General features: G+C 42.8%; 1 protein-coding gene across 4 annotated transcripts in view; it reads right to left on the reverse strand.

The window, feature by feature from the left end:
• Positions 1–15747, reverse strand: part of grik4 (glutamate receptor, ionotropic, kainate 4) — a 379558-nt gene that overhangs the window by 131550 nt on the left and 232261 nt on the right. For all 4 annotated transcript variants that reach the window (XM_086164020.1, XM_086164019.1, XM_086164016.1 and 1 more), the window contains 2 exons: positions 3227–3391; positions 836–933 (listed from right to left, as the gene is read on the reverse strand). In XM_086164020.1, coding sequence (XP_086020146.1) covers positions 836–933; positions 3227–3391 — 263 coding nt within the window. The remainder of the gene's footprint in view (positions 1–835; positions 934–3226; positions 3392–15747) is intronic.

Genomic DNA, 15747 nt, shown 5'->3' on the forward strand with positions numbered 1-15747 from the left:
GTGTTCTGCATTCTGATTGGCTAAAAAGTCACTCTGCTTCTTCTCTACCTGTGCGTCAATAACGTTGCAGTTTAATATGTACACGTACTTAAAACAGCTTGCCAAATTTACATTACGTACGTGCAAATTCTCTTGCAATTTTCGAGTTTCTCTAAAACCCATAATGTTGACAAAACGCTCTGGACCGACAAAAGCACCTGCGTCAGGGCCCAAAAGGCAGCGGGAGATGCTATCTATCGCAGATAAAGTTAAACTTCTGGACATGCTAAGGGAAGGTAAAAGCTATGCGGCTGTAGGTCGGCATTACGGAATGAATGAATCTTCCGTTCGTTCCATAAAGAAGGAAACAAAAAACATAAGGACGACAGCAGCAATGTATAATAGAGTATTTAATTGTATAATAATTGTAAAAAAAAAAATAAAGGTTTCTACTTCACGGATTTTGCCTATCACGGGTTCTTTTTGGAACGTGACCCCTGCGAAAAACGAGGGTATACTGTACGCCGCAGGGGCAAACAGCATATTCAGTCCAATACTGTGCAGAACAGATAAATATACAAACTCGCCGGGAGATACTCCACGTGCCGAGGCCTGCTGATGACGGTCCAGATGGACCTCTAATTTTTGAAATTTGATTTGAACGACACAGGAGAACCGGAGAGTTCTTAAACATTGCAGAGGCATTTCATTTTTATGTTAAACAAATTTAATTTTAGTCTCCCGCGGTCTCAAACAGATCCCGCAGAGACACTCATGTTCATCAGCGTTCGTAACTTCATCTCCGGCGCCGCCTCACACGGCCTCTCGCGCTTTTCACTCATTTCGGAAAACCCACCTCCTTTTCTCCGCAGATATTGCTGATGATGGAGTTGGAGGCCGGACTGGCAGACGGACCAAGAACCGCCACCACACCCTTAGACATGATCTGGCACACTGAGGGGAAACAGAGACAAGGGGAGGAGGGATGAGAATTAGAAATCAACCGACGGGATACGATCAGAGAGAAATTCCGGACGTTAAACTGTTTTTTGTTTATGACCGCCCGACTAGCCTTTAAATATATCGACCCATGCGAGCCCTTTCACCCTCTCAGGGGAACCTCGGGCAGAATGTGTTGATGAAGCATGCAAGGCTAAATGCATTTGTCCACATTTAATGTGCCGACAGTCGACGGCGGTCAACGGGAATTCAAAAGCGCCTGTCGTTGGAGTGTAAAGCGTGTCGGTAGCTGATGGTAACATGACACATGACATACGTGTATTGGAAGAAAGATAAACAAAGAAGGCGTCAGGGAACGGTGATAGATTGTGAGAAAAGCAGCGAGTCAGAAACAGAAGGCTTATTCATAAAAGATGTGAACACTCGCGGATCAATGTCATAATTTCCCCCATAAATGACACAAACAATCCTGACTTGCTTTTCCACATCCAGCATTTACAAAGAAAGATTTGAAGAAATTACCTCTGGGGATAGAAATGTATCTCTGGACAGAAATGTTTTAGCGGATGCGAATTCCTCTCTCATCTACAGAAGCCAGACACTTAATGTGTAGAAAGGAAGAAAACAGATTGCCATTTCTTGTGAGTTTATAATCCCTGGCTTCAATGATGTGAAACAGACAGAAGTGAGTGTGTGCGGCCTCCGTCGTGTGTGTGAAACGTGACGGTAATTTAGTGTGTGTTTTTAAGGCAAATGCTGTGTTAATCGGGAGTGTGTGTGAAAAGAGCAATGGGGAGGGGGTGCAAGTTGAAGGGCCCGTCTGGTGTATCAAGAAGCAGTGAATCGAATGATTAATAAGAAATGCCTTAGTCACCCATGAGACAACTAAGATGTGTTGGTAATGACACGTTGCACAAACACTTGCACACACACACACACACACACACACACACACACACACACACACACACACACACACACACACACGTATGCAGAGATTTACAGTACATGGCCGCATTTGCACCTGACTGCACCGCTTCACCGATTTATATGTCTGAGTGACTTGACTGCAAGGTAGCATGCTGTGGTGCTTGCACATGCTCCATTAAGGCCGAGGTAGCAGGTAAGTGTGTGTGTGTGTCCGTGCTTTTGTTTATATATGTGTGTGTGTGTGTCAGTGAAGAGCCAAACTCAGAAAGCTTGAAAGTCTGGAATAACTCCCACATGCATCGTAATAGTAACGACGGAGCCGAGGTTCTCATCTAGGATTTGTCAGGGAAGGACTGAGCATCCCATAGTGATCAAATTATGACCAGACAGCCACTCAGCTGACTGGAGTCCATTTCCCTGCCTGTCATTGATCTCCATTGATCAATACGGGCTATTGGAAACTTGGAATGAGTTGCGCTTGAGAAATCCGTGACAGGTTTGCTGGCAACATGAAATAGGAGTGATGGACGAACGTAAATTAAATTAGAATCACCAAATCGCAGCCAGCCTCCTCCGGTGTGATGAACGAATGCACGCTCCATCCCATAATGTGAGGCATTTAAAGGCTACGACCATCCATTTTGGATCTGTCTAAGCATAGGAAAGGGCTGATTGGTGGTTTGGGGGGATGTGAGGAGATTAGTGGTCAGGTAGTGATGGCTCTGTGATTCGTGCGTTTAGCTGTCGCCACCATCCGTCGCTAACAAATCGCACCCCGCCACGCTTGCAAAATGCTCAAAAAAGACAGTTGCAGCTCGCGCACTGCAACATATTCATACGTACAAAGAACACATACGCACAGGAGATAGTACTACTGTTCCGAGAGCGATTGTGAATTGTTTCCATGGATTAAGCCGCTTCGCCGAGCCTCTTTAGTTTTGTAAAAGTGGGAAAGTCGCTGTTATAGCTGCTTAAACGTCGTTGTTGCATTTCTCTTAGATAATTGTATTGTTTAAACAAGAGTTTAATTGAAAATTCACCCGAGCATTGAGAATGGTGGCGTTCAGTGTGTGCGGTATAGCAATCGCAATTCATAACCTTTAAGTTATCTTAAGCGACGAGAGTTTCAAATACATATAAAAGAGAAGAGGGTGGATTCTACCAGATCTAACTATTCATTTTTGCATTTTCTTTTTTTCACCGTCAATAGGTCGACCCCCTTGTTTTTTTTTTTTCTTACTCACTGCATGCAAATGCTTACCATCTGACTCTCATGAATAAATACATGCATAAACAACATTCCTAAAAAAAAAACAATTAAATAACAAAAACAAAGAATGAATGGGCAATCACTCACTTGTTTCTCCCATCTCGTATTCACTGTCTCTCAGCAGTTCAAAGATGTCCACCTCCAGCTTGCCTGTGGTGGAGCGATTGCTGTTCCTGTTGATACTATCTTTTGCCAGTGTGATGGCCAGTCTCTCTCCCCTGCTGCACTCCATAGGGTCATCGAGAATGGCAGCTGCAAAAAAAAAAAAAAAAGATTTGGTGTGTGAGAAAAAAAAAAAACCTGCATAGAAACCTCATTATCCTAAATTGTGCATCTAAAGATTATTTTGTGTTCTCCGACTGTCCTGTTCATTTCCACCGAAAGCCCTCTCACCGCTGCAGTTTGAATGCACTTAGTGACATTTTGTGCACAGCTCCAGTGCCTACGAGTGCATTTTAGTTCCCGCTAAATATAATTCACACTATATTTTAGCTTCTGGCCCATCGCTGCTAATTCATGCACATATCTGCCTAGCGTAATGGGATCTTCACAATCTTCGCATCCCGGCTGCTTAAGTGACTGTAGTAGCATTATATACAATAAGTCTATTACCGAATTAAATTGGTTCGCCACCAGAGCATTGTAACCGATAAAACAACATGGTAACTCACTTACAAGAAATTCATTTTGCATGCAATATTGTATGTGATGGATCTTGCACGATAATAAAATATAGCCGGTTTTAGAGTAGCGTATCGCTGCGCTGAATCAATTATAAGGCTGTACATACTACATTGTTTTCATTTTGAGTGCAGAAAGAAACATGTCATTCCAGCAGTGGAGAGGAATTCTTAAAATGATTTTTATCGGTTCCCTCTCCATGACGACAGAGTGTTGGGATATTTTGATGCATTCTCTTTGTGATAAAATGATTTCAAGACAAACAAAATCTCTTTCAGGTCAGAAACCAGAAACCCTGGTGCTATTAATTGAAATTATTATAAATTCCATAAACATTATAACATGATTTATTCTCTGACCTTTAAAAAGGACACTCACATTGATACAATGGCAGTAAAAACAGATATGATCTTAATTTTGCTAACAAACACAAAATTACTTGACTGGCATTTGTGCAAAATAAATTCCCGGATATTTACTGATTACACTTATTTGCTAATTTCATTAATTTTCAACATCATAATACAGCAGTCTCACCGACGCAGGTCAGTAAATTCAACCAATGACATATGTTGACAGTACTGAAAAATAATAGTTAAAACATTTCACTTTCCTGACATCAGTCTGCCCTTCAAAAGAGCAAATGTAAAAAGACACTGAAACATGTATAATAGGCTTCTTAAACAAAAAAAAGGTAGGTTTAATGTTTGCAATTACTTTGTGTTTGTATAAAGGTGCTCAATTGAATTAGATTACATTTACAGCTACAACACAGACGGAGGATAAAAGCAATCCACCTACAAAAGAGTAAAACTAATAAGGCACAAAAAAGAGCCATTAAGTGCGATTTGGCTATGAGGCAAATGTACTCTAGACTATCCATAAAAGAGAAAAACGGCAGGTTGAGCGCCATAATTTTAAGACCAATCTCGTCTTACGTCGACAAACAGAAACAAACCGGGTTTCCGATGAAAGGCGGGGTATATTCACATATCCGCAGGATACGTCACCGTGACCGATCCCCCCTTTCGGCCAACCCTCAAGTGCCTCGGCCTAGAAAAGTCATTTTAAATGTACACAAATAACAATAATAATTAACAGTTGAAACTGTATTGCTGTGTTTCTGGCCTTGTATCTTCCCCTTGCAGGTGAGATAGTTTACCCAGGTTTGCTGCTGCCGTGCACCTGTTTCGTGTTTCTCGAGGCCGGATCGCGTTCGGCACACAGCCCGTGTTTTTCTCCTGCATCCTCACACACGGGAAGATCTTCATTACCTGTGCGTATCTGGGACGATTGACCTAGTTTTATGCAAGATGGTCTAAGATGATCCCGACTCCTTGTGCTACGTTGTTGACAGGAGTCATCCTACTCCCTGCACCCCCGCCCTTCCTGTTCCTGACCCCCCCCACAACAAATACACACACTCACACACACACACACACACACACACACACACACACACACACACACACACACACACACACACACACACACACACACACTCATACACACACACACCTGTGCCACTCACTTCTCCCTGTAATCCAGCTGATCCGTAGCAAAACAAATAAAGATGATGACAATTCACATAAGGAAGAGGAGATTGAGATTTGTGTGCACTTTGGATAATGCAACTATAATATATTAACAGAGTTTACATTAAAATTGCATATTATTATGTTTTTTTTTGTATATTCATCAAAGCTACGTCCACTTAAAAAAAAATAAAAAAAAATAATATCTATCTATCTATCTATCTATCTATCTATCAATATATTTTTTTGCAAAAAGCATATATATACATATATATGTATGTATTATATAATAATGTATAACATACAATAATTATATATATAAATACATAATGAATGAATATATAAATACTTTATTCCTCTCCTATCTTTCTACTGCAAGTCTCCTCTTCTTTTCTGTTATCTCTTGAAATGTGTGAGGAACTTGAAGTAAAATGTTTGCAATATCTGCCCCTCCAAGGCGTCCTCGCCGCTTTACAGGGTCTGTAAAATGTTTAAAAATAAACGGTAGGAACACATGCTGCCAGCCCATCCATACAAAAAGTATGCTTTATGAATTAAACTTATAGCTCTGACACGACTCGGTCTCGGAGGATTTGACATTTCGGAGTGATCAATACTTGACAGCTGGCAAACAAGCAAGACTGATTTCACACGGGGAAAACACGAGCCGGCCCCCGATCCATCCAAACCAATCGATGAGTCCCTCGGAGGCGGTGCAGAGGCTGCGGGCTGTGAAGGAGTAGTGCGCGGGATGAGGATTCCTCCGAGGAAGAGGATCTCCAGTGGCCAATGGGCATCTTCATAAGATGTTTTTGTTACCATTTGGACTTAGCATTCGGCTATTAACTATAAAGCGCATGGACTTCATCATTCCTCGTATTTCTGCTTCCGATTTGGATTTGTCTTCGACCATGGACAAAACTATTGCTGATAAATTTTAAATATTTGTATTATTAATTTGTATTGTTATTTGTATTACATTTGGATTAAATATTTGAAGGGAGTGAGTATTCCTGCCTCATGGCGGTCTTGCAAGTCATTTTAAACATTCTCGGTATTTTTTCTCAGGCGTTGATTTTTTTTTTCTCTTCTCAATTCATTCATTCAACTTGTGACCCTGTACTGAACCTGCACATATTTTTTTTATTTCTGCCAGTAATAATAAACTACAATTTTATCCTTTGAATGGATTTTGTTATTCCTGCTAGCAACTCAAATTATGGGACAGAAAATTGCTATAATCTCAGATTATTAGTGACATAACAAATGTTGTCTGTGATATAATCAAATATACCAAACATCAGGATTTCATACGGCTGCATTTTTTTTGTTTATGTTTTTATTTTGTTTGACTGGTTTTCTAGCGTTTCTTAAAATGCACGTGCACTCAGGTGCACAATCAAAATGCACCGGATCATTTTGCAGCTGGATGACTCAGTGAGATTATGTAAATGGCCATTACATCATTTAAAAACACTATTAAAAATAAACATGTCCTTTTCTACTGTACTTGACACAAAGCTGAAATAGCCTCGATCCTCAGTCATGACTGCACAAAGCTCCGACATACAGAGAAAGAACAGGTTGCAGTTTTAATCCATTTGCTTGATTGTCTAAATGGCACACTGCAATTAAATTCACAGGAATATAAGTCCTTCTATGTTATTTACCACAGAAACTGCAATGAGGCCGGGTTGCATGAACAAAAGGTCATTCCAAGCTTTTTTTCCCCTTCTAAACATTAGATGTACACACAAAATTAATCATATTATTATTATAAGGACATATAAATTCAAATCCCTTCCATAGCTGCATCTTCTCTGCTTTCTCTTGTCCCCTCAAAATGAACCATAGGACACATAGAGGTCAGCAGTGTGTGTGTGTGTGTGTGTGTGTGTGTGTGTGTGTGTGAAACTGAGGCACCAATGCTAAATGTGCATCAGAATCAAAAGCAATTGGGGTGGTCCCACAACAAAAGCTCCGTTCTAGTACACAAAAAGACAGACTCCGGCTTGCGTGTTCTGTTAAATCCGAAGCTCTGCTAGTTTCGGTTGGGGTCAAGAAACCATTAATCCCTTAAAGGAATACCGCGGCCTCTTAATTCTATCGGCACATCTCTGTGTCCGTCAGGGCAAAGGGCCTAATGCACATCAAATGAACCGGCTCTTCCTCTACCATACGATATATTTGATGGTAATGTGCTCTTCACCTCACAGGGTCTGATTTAGGGAAAGCCGTTTCCTGATGGGCAGTTGCGAGATCAGTCTGTCTTTGCTTTTGCTTCGCTAAATGCCGTGAGGTGATTCCGCATTTTGCTTTTATTTGAATCGAAAATGAACAGTTTCCGTTCAAATGTTACAAATGTTGACATGTTACCGATGCATGTTTTCGTGCTCTGGGTAGTTTTTATTACCCTCTGCGTTATTGCTCCTCCTAGCGCCGGCAAATGAGAAGCCGGAATCGATTCGTGGTGGCGGATAAATGCACTCATGCAAAAACCTACCGGTTTTTCATGGAGGCCAATCGCGATGAGTTTGCGTGCCATTTTGTGCTGCTTATTTTCCCCATCAGGTCAACAAAAATGGAAGCAGTTAAAATCCTGTTATCTAATGTCCAAATTTTGGGGATAGGAAATTATAATATATCATAGTAAATCTGCCTGCCGGTGCAAGAAAGTGTTTATATAGTTATATTTACGCACCAACAACATTTGCTCCCATTCTTTCGCATTGACACCCACTGTCCTTTTTACCATTTCTATGCATCTATCAATCCATCCATAATGTCACAATATATCTATATAAATATATATATTTATTTATTATGTGATCATGGCAACAAACTAAAATCCAACTGCAAATTCATTTAAAATGTGATGCTTTCACTCAAAATACGCTGAAACCCAATTTTCTCCCCTAATTGTACGAAGATTCTGTTCAAAAACACAAATAATCGAAGACACTCACAGACGTCTACTATCGAACTCGTAGCACTTCCTGTTCCTGGGCTTCCAAGTAATTGCCTGTTATACTTCACTTTGTATTTCTCTGAATTCAACAAAATAAGGTTGCGCTTTCAGATGAATTAGCTGTGAAGAAAAGTGTATATCAGGAACAATGACCTTGAGATTGGAAATTCAAAGAAGCACCTCCTCTTAGCACCTCCATTCAGCAGCCTTTTAGTTTAATGGGTTTATGATTTTTTTTTCCCTCTCCACACTCCACAGTGAGTTGCGAAAGAGTATGATTCATTATTATAAACTATTTTCTTTTGGCTATTATATGTAAGTGAGGTCAAGGTTAGATCAGTGAATTGTATTCCATATTGTCCATTTTAATTTTTATAATCGCTCGTCACTGTCGCCATAAAATCGGAATGGGTGTTAATATCCGACGTGCAAGCAAATGTGGAAGTCTGCAAAAAGAAAAAAAAAAAGGGTGAATTGACCCGTATTCATACAGCCTTTTGAACTCACGTGAAAAATTTGTGTTCTTTTCCCGTTGCCATATATATCATCATGTATATTATTATTACATCTTTTATGAACAGAGTCCAGTGAGGTCTATGAGCCGTTCTACATTGACAGTCGATCTGGATTTGCATTGCAGAGGCTCCCGGCATAAAGTGCATTTCCAGTTGAAGAAAAAACCTTGTTTCGGTGTAAATGCACGTACGATATGAGGCATTACATGCAGTATGTTGGTAGATTATCATATCTCAATAAAGTGTTTTTTCTGATTCCCCCGATGCGGCATGACTGTAAACAACACCGATTGTTTGCGATTAAGAGACTGCTTAGCAAGTAGAATAGCGAGCGCAACACTTTAATCAATCTCATCCGTGAACCCTGCGGTGTGTCCTATTGGAGGAAGAGCCAGAGCTTTCCTTACATAATTACAAAAACTCACTCACTTAAGACTCTGTGACAAGAAAACTGATTTCCCCACCATCGCATAATGTGATTATAGCCTGCGCAGCCCGGTGTGTGCAGGTGCGGCCGGACGCTGAGGCTGACTTTCCTGGCGTGTGAGAGAATTCACAGTGACTTCTCATAATGCGGCTCCAGTTTATCCACGTTGCTTTTGTAAATTTTCAACGGGAGAAGGGATACAGCCTTAAATTTAGATTCATTCATCGATTATTTATATCACTTATTCTCCATTTGTAACGTAATGCGAGTAAGACAACTCTGAGTTGATTCTTGACGTTCTTTGATATGAGAGACTTGCAGTCATGGTTGTGGATGCGTGTCCAAATATTGCATTTGTGTATTATTATCATCATTATTGTTAGCCATTCTCTACAGCAGTGGTCCCCAAACTACGGCCCGGGGGCCGGATACGGCCCGCCGACACAATTTACCCGGCCCCTGAACAATACCAGAGATGTATTGTGATTTTTTTTTTTTTATTCTGGCTACGTTATCGTGACTTGTACATGCATAGAACGTAACATTCTACTCCGCCCTTCTGCAGTCTGGGCCTCATCTGAAACCCCTCCCTCAAAAAAATAAAAAAAAACAAACCCTGGATCCCGTCAAATAACCCGGAATAATGACGAAAAGATGATGTAAGAGAAAAATGGATTCAGAATGCAGGGTATTTAACTTGGTAGGTGTCTGTATCAGTTTGGTTTCATAGCCTGCTTGAGTTCTGTTTTTCACAGTTAATTTGATATGAGACAGATGCAAACAGTTGTGTCTACAAGAAAGTTGGTGTTCCTCGGTCTTTTTATCTGTAAAAAACTTGAAAAAGGCTCATTTGGTTATTATATATTTCAGAAATAGTGTTATTTATTTCATTAATAATGTTATTATTTATTTCCAGTTTTTTTTTTTCCCTGTCAAGATCCCAGAAAGGGTTAATTTTTGTGTGGCTTTCTGGAAAACAAGAAATGTTTACGTTTAGACACCTCTGCGATCGTCGCACTTTTTGTTACAAACTGGCCCGGGCCCCCGTCAGAGAAGGAAAAAGTTATTTGGCCCTCGCAGGAAAAATTTTGGGGACCCCTATAGTGCTTATCCTGCACTCAGGATAAGCAGGACATGCTGTCATTGGGTAAAATGTGACCAGATGCCAGTCCCTTATAGGTGCATAAATCCACTCACATCCTCATTCACACGTTCACAGAACTGTCGGCATCGAAACAGGGGCCTTCTCGCTGTCAGGCCCCAAGCGCCCTGCCGGCCCTTGCATGTAGATGTCAGTAATAATCATAATTGACCCCGGTATTTATGATTAAAAAGCAAATTCTGAATAGAGTCTCCCCGGGTCTGTTGATGTATAAGCTTTAAACACTGAGCTACTCTTTTGGGGTGGGATGGGGTGGAGGCTGCCTTGTTTTCCCAAATTCTCTGTTCAATGAACTCTCAAAGGCCGATGGCGGAAGATTAAATAGTTAGCGCTGAGCAGACTGCCAAACACATCAGACAAAGACAATTCGGATGCATCCGTCATCCTGAGCCGGGTCAGCTAATTATCACATAATCACACTTTTGTGTGATTACAGCTTGATCGAGCATTACATTACATGTGACGATGAGAAACTGCATAACGTGGGGATACGGGGAATTGCGAAACAAAGCTGCAACGGATACCCGGTCATAGCACATGAATAGAAGTCAAAATGAGGTTCTGTTATTAAAATGACAGTAAGGGAAGACAATACAGTGAGAGAGAGAGAGAGAGAGAGTTTCGGAGTACTTACAGTGAATGGAAGACAGACAGATGAGTGCAATTTAGAGTAATTACTGGCTCAAGTTTTAATATGCATTGTTTTGCATTCGCGCTATTTGTCATCTTGTTATGCGGGGAACACCTCTTCATGAACGTGTCAAGGATAACCACACACACACACACACACACACACACACACACACACACACACACACACACTAAACATCGAGTCATAGCTGGAGGCTCATTTAAATTAAGGGAGTAACCTTAAGTTATCAAGGGTCACATTCAGTGAGTCTCCAAGATAGAATGAGTGGGAAGGTGATTCTGTGTGTGTGTGTGTGTGTGTATGACGCACACGTGCACGTCTTGGCATTTCTGTTAAGGTTTTTTATCCATCACGGTGTATTATTCGGCGCCAACGCAGAACCGCAAACCTGGCCAAATGCAGATACGTAATGCAATTTTTTTTAAGTGCTGCAGATAACATTATGTTAGAGATATAATGAGTATCAATTCAGTATTAATTTAATTCATTCTGATTAATTGTACAATTAGACAAAATCTCATGATATTACTTTGCATTCAAATTATATTAAAGGCATTAGTTGAATAAGAATGAGGAGAGAGCCTGCTCTAAGTATAACTGCGTAGGTCGTCCAGATATCTTGTATAATAACGAGAAATGATATGAGCCAATGTTAACCAACTGCAAAAACACTTAAAAAGTATTTGAAAAAAAAAAAAAAGTCTTCACCATCACATGAAAGCATCTTTGCTTCAAAATTAAACTATGACACGATCAAAGATCTCATACGCCAGCTGCCACCTTACCATGGTGGAGGGGTTTGTGTGTCCCAGTGATCCCGGGAGCTATGTTATCAGGGGCTTCTTGCCCCTGGAAGGGTCAACCAAGGCAAACAGTCCCAGGTGAGGGACCAGACAAGGTGTGGCTCAAAAGACCCCCATAAAGAAGAAAATCACAGGACCCAGATTTCTCTTGCCCGGATCACCGGGAGCCAGACCCGGTGACTTTGCGGCGAGCATCTGGTGGCCGAGTTCTTACCCATGGGGCTCGGGCACAACCAACAGGAAGAACATGGGTCCCTCTTCCCCTGAGCTCACCACCTGCAGGAAGGGCCAAGGGGGGTTGGGTGCAGTGTGAGCCCGGCGGTAACCGGAGTGGGGGGACTTTGGCAGTCCGATCCACGGCTGCAGAAACTTGCTCTTGGAACATGGAATGTCTCTTCTCTGGCAAGGAAAGGAGCCAGAGTTGGCGAGCAAGGCTGAGAGATTCCAACTAGATATAGTTGGACTCACCTCGATGCACAGGGTCTCAACTCAAGACATCATAGATCGGTGGCAAGAATACTTCACGTTGAAATGCCCTCCAATAAGAAAGCAGAGCCGGGGGACTCTGGAGCGCACATGCCTATTTCCGGGGCTGGAGTTGCTGAAGCAGTCGAAAAGCTCATCAGTTGCAGAGTCCCGGGGTGGATGAGGTCGGGGGATCGGAGGGTGTGCTCCAACTACAGGGGGATCACACCCCTCAGCCTCTCTGGTAAGCCCTATTCAGCAGTGCTGGAGAAGAGGTCCCCGGGTGTTTGAATCTCAGATCCAGGAGGAGCAACGTGGTTTTCGTCCTGGTCCGGAACAGAGGACCACCTCTATACCCTCGGCAGGGTCCTCCAGGTGGCATGAGAGTTTGCCCAACCAGTCTACATGTGTTTTATGGAACTGGAGAAGGCATTCAACCATGTCCCGCCAGCAATCCTATTGGGGGTGCTCCATGAGTATGGGGTCTGCTTGGTTCCTGTATGATTGGTGTCGGAGCTTGTTCCGCATTGCTGAGTTATAAATCGGACCCGTTTCTGGAGAGAATTGGACTCTGCCAGGGCAGCCCTTTGTCCCTGATTCTGTTCATAACATTTAGAGACAAAATTTCTAGGCGCAGCCAGAGCGTCAAGGGGATCCGGTTTGGTGGCTGCAGGATCGAGTCTCTGCTTCTTACAGATGATGTGGTTCTATTGGCTTCATTGGGCCATGATCTCCAGCTCTCACTGGAACGGTTCGCAGCTGAGTGTGAAGCGGCTGGGATGAGGATCAGCACCTCCAAATCTGAGACCATGGTGCTCAACTGGAAATGGGTGGAATGCCCACTTTGGGTTGGGGAAGAGGTTCTGCCCCAAGTGGAGGAGTTCAAGTATCTCGGGGGCTTGTTCACGAGTGAGGGAAGGATTGAGCATGAGATCAACAGGCGGATTGGTGCAACGTCTTCAGCGATGTGGACTCTGTACCGCTCTGCCTTGGTGAAGAGGGAGTTGAGCCAAAAGGCGAAGCTCTCAATTTACCGCTCGATTTTCGTTCCCACCCTCACCTAAGGTCATGGGCTGTGGGTAGTGATCGAAAGAACGAGCTTTTGGATACACAGAAATGAGACCGAAATTAGTTTCCTCTGCAGGGTGGCCGGACTCTGGTGAAATCAGTTTCCTCTGAAGGGTGAGAAGTTCGGATACCCGCTGCTCCTCTGCATTGAGAGGAGCCAGGTGACGTGGCTTGGGCATCTGGTCAGGATACCTCCATGTCCATCAAGGAGGAGACCACAAGGCAGACCCAGGACACTCTGGAGAGACGACGTATCCAGGCTGGCCTGGGAACACCTTGGGGTCCCCCCAGAGAAGCTGGACCACGTGGCGGGGGAGATGGAGGTCTGGACCTCACTGCTCCGGCTGCTGCCCCCACGACCTGACTAAGCGGGGGGTTGAACGGGGGAAGATGGATGGATGGATGGACAATCAAAGATGATTAAATTGTTTAATGGTTCGGTAAAACCAGTCAAACAGGTCAAGGTTACATCGCACCATCCTGAACTCTGCAATCATGGGCTTTTGTCTGTTGAACAGGGATTTGTCTGTGCTTAATATCGCTGTTGCAACTCTGACTGAGGGTCTATTTGAATCTGAGGTCAAAAGGCAGCGTGAAAGAAAACAGCTTCAACTTATCTACGTGAGCGTAGACGCGGCGACTGTCATTTACCGGCATGAGAACAGTGGCCCTTTTCGTTGTTAGAGGTGATACGCAAGAGTAATTAATGTCAGCGATTGCCTTGGAGGAATATTTAGAGCATTTGTTTTCCTAAATAGCAATAGCGATACTTGAAAATTCACAAGATGTGATTTATGGCAGGGTTAATGAAAGACTAAAATACCGGCGCACATTGTGTTTAGAAGAGACTCATGAGGGCTGTTAGAAATACTGTCAACGTTTAAAGGGAATAAAGAGTCGGTTATTGTGCACCGCTGGACTTGTCATCATTGGAAAAATAGTTAGATAAATAGCAATGATCTAGTGCTTGCTAGAACGATGTGGAACACCTCCAATGTCAACACCATTACAGGACATTCATGTAGCATAAAATGGAGGCAGTGGAGACGCCGTCAACGGCTCTCAGACTGATGAGAACAGACACGGCTAGGTGGGTTAGGGAGTGGCAGATGTCCCAAGAGAAATATTATGATGGATCGCAGCAAACACAAGCATGGGAATGGCTGGCTTGGCGCGCAAATGTTGGACCACATGCTCATCCGACCGCACAGATACCGCAGTCTCATCTTTCATTAAATAGGCAAGCTAAGAAAGCGCCTCTGGACGTAAATTATCTGGCCTACAACTTCAATTCTTCAATCAACTTTTGCGAGACGATGATTTCCTTCATGGCTCCAACGCGGGTGCATGTTACGGCTCGAGAAATAATGAGGCCTCTTTTTGCTAAATTCTGATCGTGAATAAGAAATCGGGTGTTCATTCCCCGGGGACTCTCCTACACGGTACACAGACGCACGGTAAACCTGAAGTGCACACCGTTTTTCGTTTACAAGCGTACAAGACTGAAAGAGTGCGGGAATTAAAATGTCAGCGGGGCCTTTTGAGCAACAATAAAGTGATACACATCTTCTGACTTACTCAGCAGAAAGAAAAGAAATAGGTCTGTTAGTAAAGAGGCATTAAATCCGAAAAATGTCAGCTCAACGATGGACATGGAGCCAATTGTTTTATCCTTAAACTTTTAGGCAACCCAGTTTCGCAAACCTTGCACCCAGTATCATTAGCTGCTTTTGGACAGAAAAGTTCTAAGAACGCAGTTCTAAAAAGCATCCATCCTCAGGGAACCTTTTAGTTTTGCACCTTCAGCGCCACACTCCCCAAAAAAAAGAAACACTGCAAAGAGGACAAGATGAAGAGCAACACAGCATTCATGTTCTGCATTACGCGAACAATAACCATGGACTATCATGTAAGGTTGAGGTTTATCTTTTCTCCCTGCACTGCGAACATTAGCTAACTCTGTAATTGTTTCAGCGAAAAAATGTTCAACCGCGAGTCCTTGAAATTCCCCTTGTGGCATAGCAGGCCTGAAGCACTAGGGCCTCTTCCTTGATCCATTTCTTGCCGGTTCTGTCCATTTTGTCGCCAGTCGCAAGAAAACTGCTGACCTATGAGCACAATACTTGGGATCGGCTTATGAGTTCCGACAATCACCAAGCATCTTTATCATGAGTTCCCATGCTTGACATCAGAGTAGGAGCTAAGATGGTTCAAGGAACTGAGGTCCATTGTCCCTTGTTCATATGTTGTCCGAATGCACTACAATAGTGCCTGTTGCCTAAAAAGATTCTAGGAACTGCCAAAAGTTCCTACAGTACAAAAGCAGCTTTCG

The sequence above is a fragment of the Fistularia commersonii genome, chromosome 18, assembly GCF_037954325.1.
Source record: "Fistularia commersonii isolate RoL2024-O1a breed Wild chromosome 18, RoL_Fcom_v1.0, whole genome shotgun sequence".
Lineage (NCBI taxonomy): Eukaryota > Metazoa > Chordata > Actinopteri > Syngnathiformes > Fistulariidae > Fistularia > Fistularia commersonii.